This window comes from Pelodiscus sinensis, chromosome 11 (genome assembly GCF_052426305.1).
Source record: "Pelodiscus sinensis isolate ZL-2025 chromosome 11, ASM5242630v1, whole genome shotgun sequence".
Lineage (NCBI taxonomy): Eukaryota > Metazoa > Chordata > Testudines > Trionychidae > Pelodiscus > Pelodiscus sinensis.
In genome coordinates, this window is record NC_143062.1 from 5,049,343 (window position 1) to 5,064,410 (window position 15,068).

The window sequence follows — 15,068 nt, forward strand, 5'->3', positions numbered from 1 at the left end:
GGGAGTCCTTCCCCCGCGGTGCTCGGGACCACATTCGTGAAGTCGCCTGCCGAGCGGCGTGTCCTGGTTGCCCCACCAACCGCATTCTCAGCGGCGGCGGGAAAAGTTCCGGCGCTTCTTTCTGCCCCACTGGGGGGGGCACCCTCAGTTGCCTCACCCTGTCACCCCCCATGTTGCTCGGGGCCGCGCCGGCTAAGCCACCTGCTGAGCAGTGCGTCCCGGCTACCCCGCCAACCGCGTCCTCAGCAGCGGCGAGAAAAGCCGCACCGCTTCTACCTGCCTCGCTGGGGGGGGCACCTTTAGTGCGGGGTTGCCTCACCCCGTCACAGTGGAAATTGGGTAAATATTGCATTTTATTAATATCAGCAGAAATGATTTACATGGTACCTGTGTATTGTGTAGTCTTGCCTTAATTTTTATATTCATGCTGTCAGTGTGAAAGAAGCTATTTGCATATATTTGCACATATATGCAACCACGCTTAAGTGACCCTGCCCGAGGTGCGTGCCCAAGTGTTCACTCTAGTACAGCTGGAGCAATCCCTTGCCCACGCCTGTTTGGTCAGTTAATCAGTTAAACATACCATTTAACTGGTTACTTAAACAATATTCTACATCCCAAATGCTTAGCCTATTGTTAAAATGTTCCTTACTGCTGTTGAGGTGCCCTGTGTAAGGTTTCATGAGTCATGTCTGCCAGGGGTAAGCCAGGTCTCCCAGGATTACTGTGGATATTTCTATATCTCCCCTCCACTTCCTTTTAATCTTGTGGTCTGGAAAGAAGAACGGTTTCTGAACCTAACATAAAAGGTTTCTGAACATGAATGCGTCATGCACCTTTCCAGACTACCCCACTTGGATTTCTGTGAAACACCCCCCGTGATCCACAAGCACCTACAACACCCAGAAGTACCCCTTCTTGTTGATGTACTCTGTGGCACTGTGTAGGACTAAAATTGGATTACGTGTGCCAATACCCACAATTAGGAAAGCCCATCTCTGCAAAGCCACTCCAAATTGATTTGCAACTGACTGGTAGCAATCTGGAGTCACCAGATTCCAGACAGTATTTGCCACACACTTCTCTACCAAGAGGGCAGCTCTCATTTGGGTGTCCTTGCGCTCCAGGTCAGGGGCAGTTCAGCACAGAGCTCCAGGAAGGTTGCTTTATGTAACCTAAAGTTCTGTAGCCACTGCTCTTCCTGCCCACAATGTGATCCCATCGCTCACTGCCGGTTTCCATAGCCCTATGCAGCTGCTTGGTGAGTGCCAAAAGCAATGCTGAGTTGCTGCTGTCCACATGATGCAGAATGCCATGTACCTGCAAGCATTCCTGTCAGTAACTTCAAGATTAACTGCATTGCCATGTATGAGGTCCTCACGGCACTTAACAGAGCGTAGGAGAGGAGTGTGAGATCCATCCTTTTTCACTGTAAATGCTAGAGTGCACAGCAAAGAATAGCAACTGGAAATATGGCACAAAAGAAATCTGGAAACCACTAGATGGATGGGACACGAAGCAGCGCCTAACTGGATGTTTTCATGGTCCCACGATGCCACGTGCATTCCCTCAACACCTAGAGCGAGATGATGTTGCCAGGCATTGTGGGATACATAACAGTGCATTGCCCATGCTATCAGTGAGGGCGCTGTCAATGTGGTCACAACCTGTCAGTAGGGAACATGCTTGGGCAACTTTGCTTCTGTTGATTTTTTTTGTTCATGTTGACATTAGTTTCATCAACAACATTGTGTAGTGCAGGCATCCCCTTAGATCTTGCAGGCGAGCCAATGTGGATACTTTGACTTAAGCTGCTGGCTGTCTGGATTCATGTACTGTAGCTGGAAGGAGAACATCTTCTGTTTTCTTGCCCAACTCAGCAGCTAAGTGAGAGAGAATGCGGAAAGGGGACCCATTTGAAATGGCTAGCTTTGATTTCACTGGCCCAGCAGCCTGTTGGGGTTTAAAAGGTGATATATGACAGAAGAAGGCCTCCTTAAAGATGAGCATATGATGTTTAGGAGCTCCACGGAGCAGAAGCTTTCAGGTCAGACCCATCCCTCTGATCTACAGATTCATTTCCTCCTCCCCCAGGAATGGTTTAGATGTTGGCAGATATATTCCAGCATTATTTTTCTGCTCTAATTTACATGGTAAAGCTTGGGTTCTTGCTAGCCCGGTGTCATCTTGTGAGGAAGCTGATCAGGTCCCCTTGCCAAATATGTAGTGATTTATATTATAAAGATGAAAGGGTCCATTGTGATCGATCTACTTAATCAACTTCCTGCATAACATAGGCCCTAGAACTTTCCTGACTTGATTCCTGTTTGAGGAGAGTGATCTATTACAAGAGAGGCAGCATTCTCAATTATACATAAAAATCTATTTTAATCAACACCCAGGAGCCACTAGTTGTTTGAATATATTCTAATTTTATTCACTGTTGTTTTTTTATTTAATTTTCTCACTGTTCCATTAGACGTACTCATATTCAAATTGTCTTAAAGAGCTAATTCACCAACTTGATCAACTTTTTTTCAACCAATTTATTTTTTGTTAAAAAGTATACAGTCAGTATAAATATTCAATGCCTTTTATCATGAATATACTTTTAAGCAATCTAAATAGATTTTTGCTCTCTTTTTAGTCAAATGGTCATTAAAGTTAGAACTGTACTAAACTGCATACCTTAGAAATCTCACACAAAGTCTCAGATCTCAGTGAAGATTTCATATCTGCTACGTTTCATATTACTATTATTTCACTTTTTATAATAGATATTTAGCATACTGTGAAATATTTTAGTTATTTACAATTGGTTGAAAAGATTGACGAAAAAAGGTACAGTTTGTGGTGCATTAATGTTTTAGTTGCTAATGGTTAAATTTCAGCCCCTTGTGATAAATACCCTCCTCCATACTGAGGAGTTATGAATGACACAATTATTGTTTTGTAATCATATGGATTGTAATTTTATTCCCATTTATGATTACTCCTCCCTGCACTTTATTTCTCTCTGTATTTTTCCAGGTGGCAGGCAAATGGAGTAGAGAACACAGAAAGAGATGGTTAAATTTCACTGCTCTGATATCTACGTGTTCATCAGTTTTATAATTTTATATGATTCTGTTTGTGTCAAGGAGGGTGTCTTGTAAATCTTTGGTTGGAAAGATGAGGACGTTCACTTCTGGACTGTAATTAATGCTCAGATTGTATGGACTTAATAGCAGCCAGATGGAAGAAGGAAATTTGGTAGCCATGTTTGAATAAACGTGCTATAACTCACACTGAGATCCTAGGGTGGGGAGGAAGGAAGCAGGCTGACAAACATGTGTGTATTATTATTATTATTTTTTATTTCTAGTCTTGGTGAGTCACAGACTTCTCGGGAAATTTTATCTGATGCATTTTAAGATTTCTCTGCTATCTTGCTTTCAAATCATCACCTGAAAAACACAATTTATGTCTTTATGAAGCTTATATTGTATGTAACATTTCAGCAGGGAGACAAGTGAAACTGATGGCAGAAGAAAACACAAATACTATAAATGATCCAGTACTTACAAGGCAGTACCAAGATATTGTAGGGCTGACCAGTGTCATGGATCTGGAATGCTGCTTTCCTAATCATTAGCTTAGGTTAGGTCTATTATACTAAACAAAGCTTGAATTTAAACTTGTAAGTGAGGAAAGGGAAGGAGCATTTTTGCTGAGTGCATGGTGTCCTGTTAATGGAGCTTCATGTTACTGCAGTACTTGTACTACAGACGGTATGTCTCAGCATTATCTTTATTGTTTGCCTGTACTCTATTATGTTGCCTGACAGTTCTAATTAAAAAGAAAACAAAACAAAAAGTTGAGTGGCGTGACTAGTCATAAGCAGATCTTTTTGGAAGAAGCAGATATGCAATTCTTTAGCCCAGCTGCTGGTTGAAACCAAGACGAGTATTAGGAGAAGGAAAAAGAATGTGCATTGACTATTGGTGCTTCAGTTACAGCCCAGACATAGGCCTGTACAGTAATGAATTTTGAAGCTTGAGTATAGGCTTGTGGAATTTTATGGAATACAGTTTTATCAGACTGTTGTCTTGCCAGTAGAATGTCGTCAGTCTGGTTACCATAGAGTGTGGTCAGACGGAGACAGACAAATCCAGTCAGTAAAACAGCATTTTGTTTGGTAGACTGAGTTGTGGTTTCTCTCCCTGATTTAAATTAAAGTGCTGTAAAGAGGAAAGAGTTCAAAACAAATCTTTTTTTATTTCATTTTTTAAAGTAAACCAGTTATAGACCTAATAATTCTTAAAGGCTACATAAGAGACTGAGTTTGTGGTGTGGGATAAATACAGCATAATGCATGCAGCAGAGGTCGTGTTTATAAAACAGTTTATCCCCGCAATTGATGGTGAGTCTCACCCCCACCGTCCTCCTCTGTGTTCTGCCTGCCTGCCCTATCGCCCTAGGATTCCAGCACTGTGAAAGCACTGAGCTCCTCCAGCATGTGGCTTGTGCTATCCAATTCAGTAAGAAAGTCCTCCATGTCTTTTTGGGTCATGGGGTCTGAAAAATGATTTCTTCATGAAGTTGTAGTGGTTGTGACATTAATCTGATCTACTTTTGCTAAGTGGCATTGTCACACTGTGGATGAAATTATTGGAACACTTAGAACTATCTGGTTACTAAGGTTACTCTTTGAATAATGATCCCAATATTTTTTTGCTAAGTACATCTAAGAGATTGAATCTTTGTAGAGCTTGGTGAGTTTTATTAGGTATGAGTGAAGTGCTTTACTAAGTTCCTTTAAAAGGGCTTTGCTTAGACTTAAGAACTTTCTAATTGAATGTGTCTTATTAATTGAGTTAATCATTCAAACAAGTGCTTTTGCCATCCTGGACAATTCTCATGATTTTTGAGGAAAAATAAATCCTGATATTTGGCAAAAAAACAAACAAGTCATACAGCCAAATTAAGAACTGTTACTTAGTGTATCTTTAGTGTGCTCCTGTGTCAAACTCCCTGGTGCCCATTGAAAACCAAAACAGCTTCCAGATTGGCGAATGGACAGGGCTAGTAGATTTTTGCCTTTTGCAGCCTCTCTGAGACTTCAGAAGTGACCTTGGATACAGGGGGGAGGAGGGATTGGAGGAGAAGGGAAGTATCAAACTCTTCAGAATAATCAAGATTTCATCCTCTGAAGTGGGTGTCAATTTACTCTTCAAAGACAGAAGTGAGGGAGATGATCTGGGAAGAGAGTAGCTGATTATGATTGGATTTAGCGCTGTTGATGTAGCCACAGGCTTGTGTCAAAATGTGACTGTAATACATGGAGCATTTTACTGGCAACGTTAAAGGCTGAAAAATGTAGTATAGACTATATTGATCATATGATTAAGTTGTTAATGGTAGCACCTCTTTTTGGTAAACATTTTTCACGCTGGGGTAGTTGCAGCAATTACTGTGATTTAGCGTATATAACCCGCACTCGTGTATAACCCACGGCTTTTCCTGATAGTGTAGAAAAAGTCTTAGATAACCCGCGGACGAGTATAATCCGCAGCTCACCCTCCTCCAGGCGGGGGAATGGAGAGCACAGTGCAGGAGCGCAACCCTGTGAGTAAAAGTAAATGTGTATGCCCCGCGGACATGTATACCACGCGGGGAGGGGGTGGGGTTTGTAAAAACGTGTATAACCCATGGGTTATATATGCTAATTTACAGTAAATTGCAATTAATATTCAGCTGTTTTAATACAGCACATAATCTGCATGTCCAGCTTCAGAATGTCTCCTGAGTGTAGAACATACTTCTTGCTATTTAGTTTCAAGATGGAAAATTCCCATTTAACTTTGATGCCAGGGCCTTTAATAGAAATCATGACTTGTGGTGCAATATAGGTCACAGTATGTTTGCTAGTTTATATCTTACTGACTCAATTGGCAAAATGTTTGTTTTTACTGGTAAACTTTCAGGAGGTTTTCTTCTCATTCGTTCTTTTACCAACAAAATAGTACTTGTCACCAGTGTGAAATGAGGCTACTTTTTTATAAATCATCTGTTTAACAGTAGTGATAGTGAAACAGAAATTTCTTAGGTACCACATTGTTATACATGGATTTGAGTTTTTCAGAAGCATTACCAGTTTAGGTACAGTTGATAGTCAAGATTACCTTAAAACTCCTCTGAAAACCCCCAACGTGTTTTTTCTTAATCTAAAAGTCAACATTGCAATAGAGATGGATGTACCAATGGAGGCTGAAAATGTTAGTGAAAACTAACATTTAACTGTAATTGGAAGAAGTTTGCAGTCCAGGTTGTAAGGCATGCTTAATTACAACAAATAGATGTGCTATATAAATGTATCGCTTCGTGAATTTGTATACACGGCTCCTATATATGGCAAATGACGTCCATGCTAAATCTCAGATGCATGAGCTGGGTTTACTACTATCTTATCTAGTTGAAAATTAACTTGTTTAGGATTGAAGCTTTGATTTTTGTGCCAGGCAGGCATGTTCTTTTTGTTCACTGCACTGAATTACACCAATGTCAGCAAGAGCAGAATTTTTCCCTTAATTTTCACCAAGAGCAATTCGATTGACAGGCTTAATTCAGGCAACATTACTACAAATTATTATTAACGTTTATTCAGTAAATAGTTTATATGATAAGTATTTGGCACAATTGTGAATTATAGTCCCAGAATTTAAAGATATTCGCATAAAGAAGGAGCAAAGCCTACTTTATAGCACAAACAAAAAACTGAACAAAAAACTTAAGACTGTATAGGCTCAAAATTTAGGTTTACCCACAGTGAGTAAACTACCCTTTCTGTTGTGCATTTATCAACTATTACTTTATTCCAGCATTTTCATTGTTAAACTGGATCCTAACCAGTTTATTGGTTGAAAGGTGTGTCTTTTGAATGATGCCTTCATACATGGCTTCTAAGCACCTTTTCAGCATGTCCTGAACATGCTCAGTGTGGCTTGTACCTCTTTACTGTGTCAAACACTTCCCTTTAAAAGCTGTTTTAAAAGGGCATGCTTTTTTCTCTGTGTTCATTTTACCTTCTGTTCTTCCTGTAGGTGAAGCAGCTCTCAGAGGTGAGCCCCGAATGCAGTCTCTTCCAGTATCTTCTGCTTTAACGAACCATCGAACAGGCCCTCCTCCCATCAGCCCCAACAAGAGAAAGTTCAGCATGGACCAAGGGGATGATGAGTTAGACTGTGAAAACGAACATGCATCTAAAATGAGTCGAATGTTCAACCCACATCTGTAAGTTTCTCTCTTAATTCCTGTATTTCCTAGCCAAATAGACTCTAGTGCCACAGCTATCCCTTTAATTACAATGTTATTTTTTTTAATTAAATGTTAAAAATATACCTTGAATTTAGGGCCAGACTTTTCCTTTGTTCTTCATATCAAGGGAAGAAGGACTGCATGATGATCAAGAGGATTATATGTCGCTTTAAAACTGTTTTATAGCCTCAGGTAGTAGGAGTGATGTTGACCATATATATCCTAATATTTAGATCATGTATAGTTGTTCCCTGTAGGGATGATTTATTTTTGTAAATGTATAACCGCTGAAATTCACAGCAGTTACATGTTCATATGCGCGGGGAGGGGGCTGGCAGGAGTCAGTGCTCCCCCCTTTTTTATCCCCCCCTGCTGCTGCCTCTCTATCAGAAGCAGCAGAGGTGGCAGGTGGCTCCACGGAAACTGGTATGTGCAGGGAGATGGCTTAAAAGCTGGCTCCCCACACACACTGGCTCCCACTTCTCCCTCTCCTCAGACTGCTGCCTCTGATACAGAGGCAGCAGCATGAGGGTGGGGGAAGTAAGTGGCTCCAGCAGCAGTGGAAGGCAGCTTCCTGTGCATACTGGATCCCTGCCTGTCCCCCAAGCCTCCTATGTATCAGAGACAGCAGCGAGGTGGGGGCAGTGTTAGGATTAACTGATGATCCCAGGCTCATTGGTTAATTGTATAAATGGGTACATGTTCACACCCCTAGTTCCCTCCACATGCTCCACCCTTAAGCTTTCTACCCTTGGGGGGGAAAAAAGGTAGACATGCTTGACGTTTTTCTGGGGCCAAAAGACTCTGAGCCCAGCTGCTCAGTAGATTCCAACCTGACAACTGGACAGGCTGCAGTTGTTGCTAGAAGTTATTTATATGATCATATTCAGACTCTGACAATGCATTTCCTTAGGAGGTAAAACTTTCCATACAGGTAATATATGGAGAAGGTGTGTGTGTGAGAAACTGTCACTGAGGTACTATTTCTGCTTTGTTCTTGGGAGTGCTGTTCTCTTTGGCATGAAGTCCAGATTTAGTGAATTCCGTTCATATTTGACTGGAGGAAGTGATCAGAGTACTTCAGTAGTCAGAGGTAGCTTGATAACTGCATACTGTTCCCTGCTGCCTCAGCTGAAATGGCCCTCTGCATTCCTCACATTCCACGCTGCTTTGGACTGTTGTGTTCAGTCACAAGACCCAGACAGAAGTATTTATCCTCAAATAAATCACCATAGTGTTAGTCAGAGGCTGGGCCTTCAGTCTTGGAATTTGTTACAGATCAGGAATCCAGCACTGAAGTAATGCAAAACAGCGAAAGCTCACAAGGGGAAGAAGACTTCTCATTTGCAACATGGCTTTTTTTTCCTTCTCTTTTTTAAAACGTAACTATTTACTTAACTTTCTCTATCTTCCTTGCCAATGAGAATGCTAGCCTTCGGGGGAGGTGGGGGAGGAGGAATAAATACTATGTTTCTATGGCAATTTAAAAAAAGGATGGAGAATTTTATGCCCATCTTGAATTATGTTATTTAATGGAAAATGTGTAATTTTCAAAACTGACATGCTGTAAATATAATAAAACATAACTAGCACTTATGTATATTGTATCACTGTATACAGTGCAGGCCATAAAAAAGGGGATGTTTGAACTTACAAATTCACATGCAGCCTAAATTGGCTTTGTGATGGGTTGGATCATAGTGATCCCCTTGGGTAAGTCTACACTAGCCCCCAGTTCGAACTAGGGAGGCTAATGTAGACATTCGAAATTGCAAATGAAGCCCAGGATTTAAATATCCCGGGCTTTATTTGCATGTTCCCGTCCGGTCGCCATTTTGAAATTCCACTAGCCCGAAGTAACTGCCCGCGGCTACACGCAGCAGTGAAACAGTAATTTGAAATAAGTCCTTAGTTTGAATTAACTGTTATACCTCATTCCAGGAGAAGTAACAGTTAATTCGAACTAAGGACTTAGTTCAAATTACCGTTTCACTGCTGCGTATAGCTGCAGGCAGTTACTTCGGGCTAGTGGAATTTCAAAATGGCGACCGGACGGGAACATGCAAATAAAGCCCGGGATATTTAAATCCCAGGCTTCATTTGCAATTTCGAATGCCTACATTAGCCTCCCTAGTTCGAACTGGGGGCTAGTGTAGACTTACCCCTTGAGACTGTCACCTACTGGGCTGATCACCTGCTCTGTGGGGTGCCCCATCATGCTGCCCTGCTGAGCCAAAAGCTCTGGTCTTCCCCAGCAAAGCCACTGAGTTAGAGTAATAGCCTCCCAGCAGAATAACACTGACACAGAGAACAGCTCTCAGGGTTGACACAACACTCTGATGCACAGCCCCAATGGGAACAGAACCCCAGATAAATCTCTCTTACTCTGTATAAAAGCTTTACACAGAAAGAGCTCATAAAGTTTGCTCCCCTTTTCAATGACAGAGAGATCTGCACTAGGGGTGTAAAATCCCGTCCAATTGGCTAAACGGTTAAACGTAGTTCTAACACTGTTTAACAGTTTAACCCATTTAAAAGATGGTGGGGGCCACTCCAGCGGGGTTAGATCAGTGCCCCTGCCCATTGGAGTTGGGGTAAAGCAGCTCCTGCCACAGGCAGAAGCTACTTCAACTTGGCTGCTAGCAGCCTCACCCAGCTCCCGTGCCCAAGGGGGCTGCCGCTGCCACTGCCCTCTCTGCAGACTGCTCCATACCCGGTGAGCATTGCCAGTTAAGGATGATGCTTGCCAGGTAACAGTTTAACCAGTTACCCATTAACATCCTTAATATGCATAGCTGTTGTTCTCTCCCCACCTTTTGGTAACAATTATTTACACTGGATTTGATAATAAACAAAAGTGATTTTATTAAGTATAAAAAGTAGGATTTGAGTGGTTGCAAGTGATACAAGAAATTACTAAACAAAGACAAAACAATCATGACAGATAAGCTGATTACTCTAAGAAACTAGTTAAGTGCAATTCCTTACCCTAACAGAAGTTTTGATCATCTTTTCTCACAACCTAGGCAGCCTAGCTTGGGCTTGATCCTTCCTCTTGTTCAGTCTGAGATGTTTCTAGCAGGCATCTTGGTGGTAAACAGGGGATGTCCTCCACTTGCCCACTCCCCCTTTGTTTGGTTCCCTGCCTATAAATAGGTATTGCCCAAAGCGGGAATCTTTTGTGTTCAGCTTCAACCCTTTCACAGGCCCATGGAAAAGTACCGCATCAAAATGGGTTCCAGCATCAGGTGATCTGGGCACGACTTGACAGGATCAACTATATAGTACAGGCTCAAAGGAAAAACAAGATTATCCACAGATCCCTGTCTTGAGCACCAGGCCATAACGTTCCTTAAGTATCAATAATGGTTGTCACTAGCCCGCCTAGATTAATAAACAGATTTATGCTATATATTTCTACTTCAAATCAGAAATCAGAAATGGTACACGCACACAAAAAGAATTAACAAATTCAGGAGATTACAAACACTCCAACGATAGGTTACAAGCCCCATTCTGCATAAAGCATATTTCAGTTCTATGTATGCATATTTAAAAACACATTTCCATAACAAATACGGGGGTGTAGTGTCACAGTCTTCAAAGCTAAAGTTCTAGAAACTAGAAAGTAGTCAGTTGCCTTATGCTGTCCCTTGCCTTAGATCCGTGTTTCTCAAAGTGGGCTGTGGGCTGCTGCCGGGCCGTTCCAGTTTGTTTACTTGCTCTGCAGTATGGCTGCCATTGGCTGTGGTTTGCCGTTTGCAGCCAAGGCGAGCTGTAGGAATCAGTGGCCCAAGCCACGCTGCTTCCCGCAGCTCCTCTTGGCCGTTTGCAATGGGAACCATGAGGCTTTATGGTTGCAGAGCCAATAAATAAACAAACTGGAGCAGTCTGTTAGCAGCTTTCTCAAAGTGGGTTGAGAGCGAGAGATCTTAAAAAGTCTTGTTTTTTCTGGATAACACTTTTGTCCAGCAGACTGATTACTTCAGTGGCTCAGTATAGGAACGATAAGCCTTTCCCTATAATAATACGGCCTTGGTATTGTCTGTCCTGTTCTCCCAAGGCATGAATCAAATAATATATTTTAACAAGGACCTCTGGTTCAGAGAAAAAAAAATCACTGCAATCTACAAAATTTCTAGCAGATAATATATAATTCTTTAAACCAAATGTCACAAATCTCAGACCTTTCAGCTGTCTCTAATAAAAAATTAACAAACACTCCCTGAATTTTGTACTATAAACAAAAAAGTTACATTTCTCTAATGATTTCCAGATTTTTCCATCTTTTTTTGTCTCTGATTGTACTTAATCTTAAGTTAGCATTAGATAATACTTTGTAAAAGGCTTACACAAAGTTTTGACTTAAAATTAAGCATCTGCAATAAAAGCTTGTTTTGTTATTTTATCACTAAAAACATCATGGTGTATTAGAGGAGAGAAGTATTGTATGGAGCATTATTGGCAGCAACGGTTTTCTGGCATGAAGGGTCTGGAAACGATAATTTGGCAGCATTTCATTTAGAAAAACAAATAATTCATGTTTAGCTGCTGTTGCTGCCAATATCATGTTATATGGAAACTGTTCTTTTGAAGACTAGATGGCAAGATTAATTGTATTAAGCATAGACAAGAAGATAGAGAGGAAGATTATAAAATTTAAGTTTTTTTTCAGGCCTTTTTAAAATAAAAGATGTAGGTTTGGAATAAGGTGTAGCGCCCCCTCTCTACCTGGTTACCTTCTTTAATGCCAATCTGCTTACAGGTTTTGATAGATAGGTCTGGGTTCTTCTGGATCCCGCAACCTACTCAACTTTATTTTTTCCACTGGATTTATTTGGCGGTGCCTCCACCATCCTCACTCCTTCCTGGCAGAGTTACCAGGGCAGCTTGGGAGGAAAATTCTAACCCAGGGGAATCCCCATGTACTTGCCAGATAGTTGGAGACTCCCAGAAAATAGCACAAACACATACACTATAATAAACACAATTAAACACAATTATATTAAACAGGAGACAAATAGAACAGGGTAAAACTATTTTTAGGGTCACCGGTGCCCAGCAACTGTAAGGTTAGTGTCCCGTTGGTACACGTACTTTGTTGGGGCCCTTGATGACTTATGACCACAAATTTCTTCTCTGCAGAAGGTTAGCAGTGAGGCTGACTGGGTCCAGTACAGCCCAGAGGACTCACAAGTGGTAAATCCCTCTATAGGTTTAATATGCAGCAGGTAATAAAATCCCCAAACAAATTCCCTGACTTACTAACTAAAAGATGGTGCACTCACACACTCCATGAATGAGCCTCAGGGTCAGAGATGACTCAGTCACTGCAGAGGGGCTGGTCTCTTCTGGCAGGGATCCTCCTCAGGCAGGAACCAGGCTGCTTCGGTCCCAGAATTTCCCCTCACCACAAAGGGGTGCAGGGCTCAAGGTGCAGGCCGCACAACTGCACCAAAATTCAAACTATAATCTCCTACCCCAGCATTCAGACACACACACAGCAGGCAGCCACCCCAAACCAGCAGACAGAGCAGAGCTGACCATGCAGTGACTGGTCTCACCCAGGGAGCCGGAGAACCAGCTCAGCCTGGCGGGAGAAGCCTCCCAGCAGACTCCACAAACTGGGAATCAACAGGGGAGACATAAACCCAGCTGAGGGATCCTGCCTTCAGGTCCCTACAGGCTAGTTCTCAGGGGGAACCCTGCATGCAGGCCTGGGGCTTACTGGCTCCCACACAGCCAGTCCTCCCCTTGCCCTGGCTGGCTCCAGACTCCCCTCAACAATGGCCCTCCTTCCCCTCCTGAATTCCCTATGGGTTGCCGGGCTGACTCTGCCCCTGATAGGGAGGGGGAGCCAAGGCAAACTCAGTGTGCCTCTCCCTGAGCTGCCAGCAGACAGAGACCCGGGAATCTAAGTAATCTCCTTGGGGGTTACATAGGGAAAGGACGTATATTTTCTGTGCCACAAAATAGAAGATTGTTCCACTGCTTTGAGTTGGTGTTATACCCATATTACATGTATAATGGGTCTGATGTACTCCCAGGTTTCTGCCAGTGGGACCTGGGTTACAGGCTCCTTTAAGTGGATAGTCTAAGTGTATACAGCTCTGTTCTGGGGAGGTGGCATGGCCAGTGCACCTGGTGTGTAATTCAACATATCCCCAAGGTAACCTGTGTGTACAAACCATGCTGTAAATTTAAAGCCAAACTCCTATGGCAGAACCCCATGAGGAGAGCCAAAGCATACACTGCCACCCACTGCAAGGAAGAAACCCAAGGAGATGCATCAACTTGCATCAACTGCAGACATTTCAACCACAGTATATTTTTAAAGTACTTTAGATGGGCTGTATGTATTTTTTAACTCTCATCATGTCTTGTATGTGTCTGTCGCTTGCTGAAAATAAGTAGTCATAGATTCATCCTGGCCATGGGAGCATATGGTGGCAGTGAGCATGACTGACCAGGATTTGACCTGCAGCAAGTACCATATATGTTCGAAAGGTAGAACTTCTGCTAGTTAGTTGATGTTAGCACTAAGCAGGAGTGTTGGTGCAGTCCCCATCACTCAACCATCTGAACACTTGAGAACTGCACAAGTTGTTTGACACAAACTCCAGGATGGCAGCAATTTATTTCTGAATGGATCTGGAGATATGTGCTCCCTACTCAAGTGTAACTCCCTCTTCATAGTAAATAATACCCCAACGGGAAGACTTTTTATTATTGAATGGCGTACACAGGTATGTTTATTTCAACACCTGGGATAGAGAGAATGATTCAAAATGGCCTGGCAACTCTACTGTGTTCTATAAAATGTGCATTGGAAACCCTTTCCTTCAACTTGAGACAAAGGTTTAATTCAACAAAGGCTGTGGTTTTCAGGGGAACTGATTCTCTGCAGCCTGGGAAGTGAAACATGACTAGGACCTTCCAATTAAGTATTTTAAAAATTCAGTACGTGATATTCCAGAATTAAATGTCTGTCCTGCTTTTCAGCTTTGTAATGTATAGGGACCATTATTTGCCAGTTGCTTTATGATCTAGAATAAATTATATCTATTGATTTTTCTATATATGAGACATCTCTAAATTTGGGTATGCTTGTTTGGCTAAAATTAGCTAGTGAGGGTGAAAGGGAAAAAATTATTCTTGCAGCTTTTTCTATGAAGTATGGCAAGTTTAGAATCTTTTCTCTCTGTCTCTGTCTCTGTCTCTGTCTCTCTGGTTCTCTCAATTATGTATCATCTAAAACCATCCTCTAACATGCCAAGCTGGATTGAAAGGTGTTTTGCACATCATTTTAAACCAAAAAGTGAGAAATTCTGCTGTTTTCTTCCACTAAATCTCTGTGATCTTATAGAGAATAATTAGGAAATAGATTTAAGTAGCAGTGGCAGTAGGGGTGGCCCTAGACTAGCTGCCAGCAACTGGTGCCCTAGGCGAACCATGCAATCGGCACCCCCACCTCCAAACCCCTCAATGATATTGCACCACCATTTGGCGCCCCGTTTAACTTGGCACCCTAGGCGACCGCCTCGTTCGCCTATATGTACGAGCTGCCCCCGAGTGGCAGAATAAATGTATATTAGAAGATTTACTTGACATTGCTTGGATCTTTAACGCAATTGAATTTTGTTTTCTGAAAAATAAAATGAATATATACAGGCTTCATTTAAATCATTGCTCTGGGGTGGGGCTAGGGCTGAGGGATTCAGTATGCAGGCTGCCTCAGGGAGAGAGGACTACCCCAGCTCTCTCTCACGCAA

The 15,068-nt window shown here is 42.2% G+C and overlaps 1 protein-coding gene across 2 annotated transcripts in view; it reads left to right on the plus strand.

The window, feature by feature from the left end:
• The window catches only part of VGLL4 (vestigial like family member 4), a 155,785-nt gene that overhangs the window by 102,753 nt on the left and 37,964 nt on the right, over window positions 1-15,068 (plus strand). For both annotated transcript variants that reach the window (XM_075939633.2, XM_006117609.4), the window contains one exon: window positions 7,083-7,272. In XM_075939633.2, coding sequence (XP_075795748.1) covers window positions 7,083-7,272 — 190 coding nt within the window. The remainder of the gene's footprint in view (window positions 1-7,082; window positions 7,273-15,068) is intronic.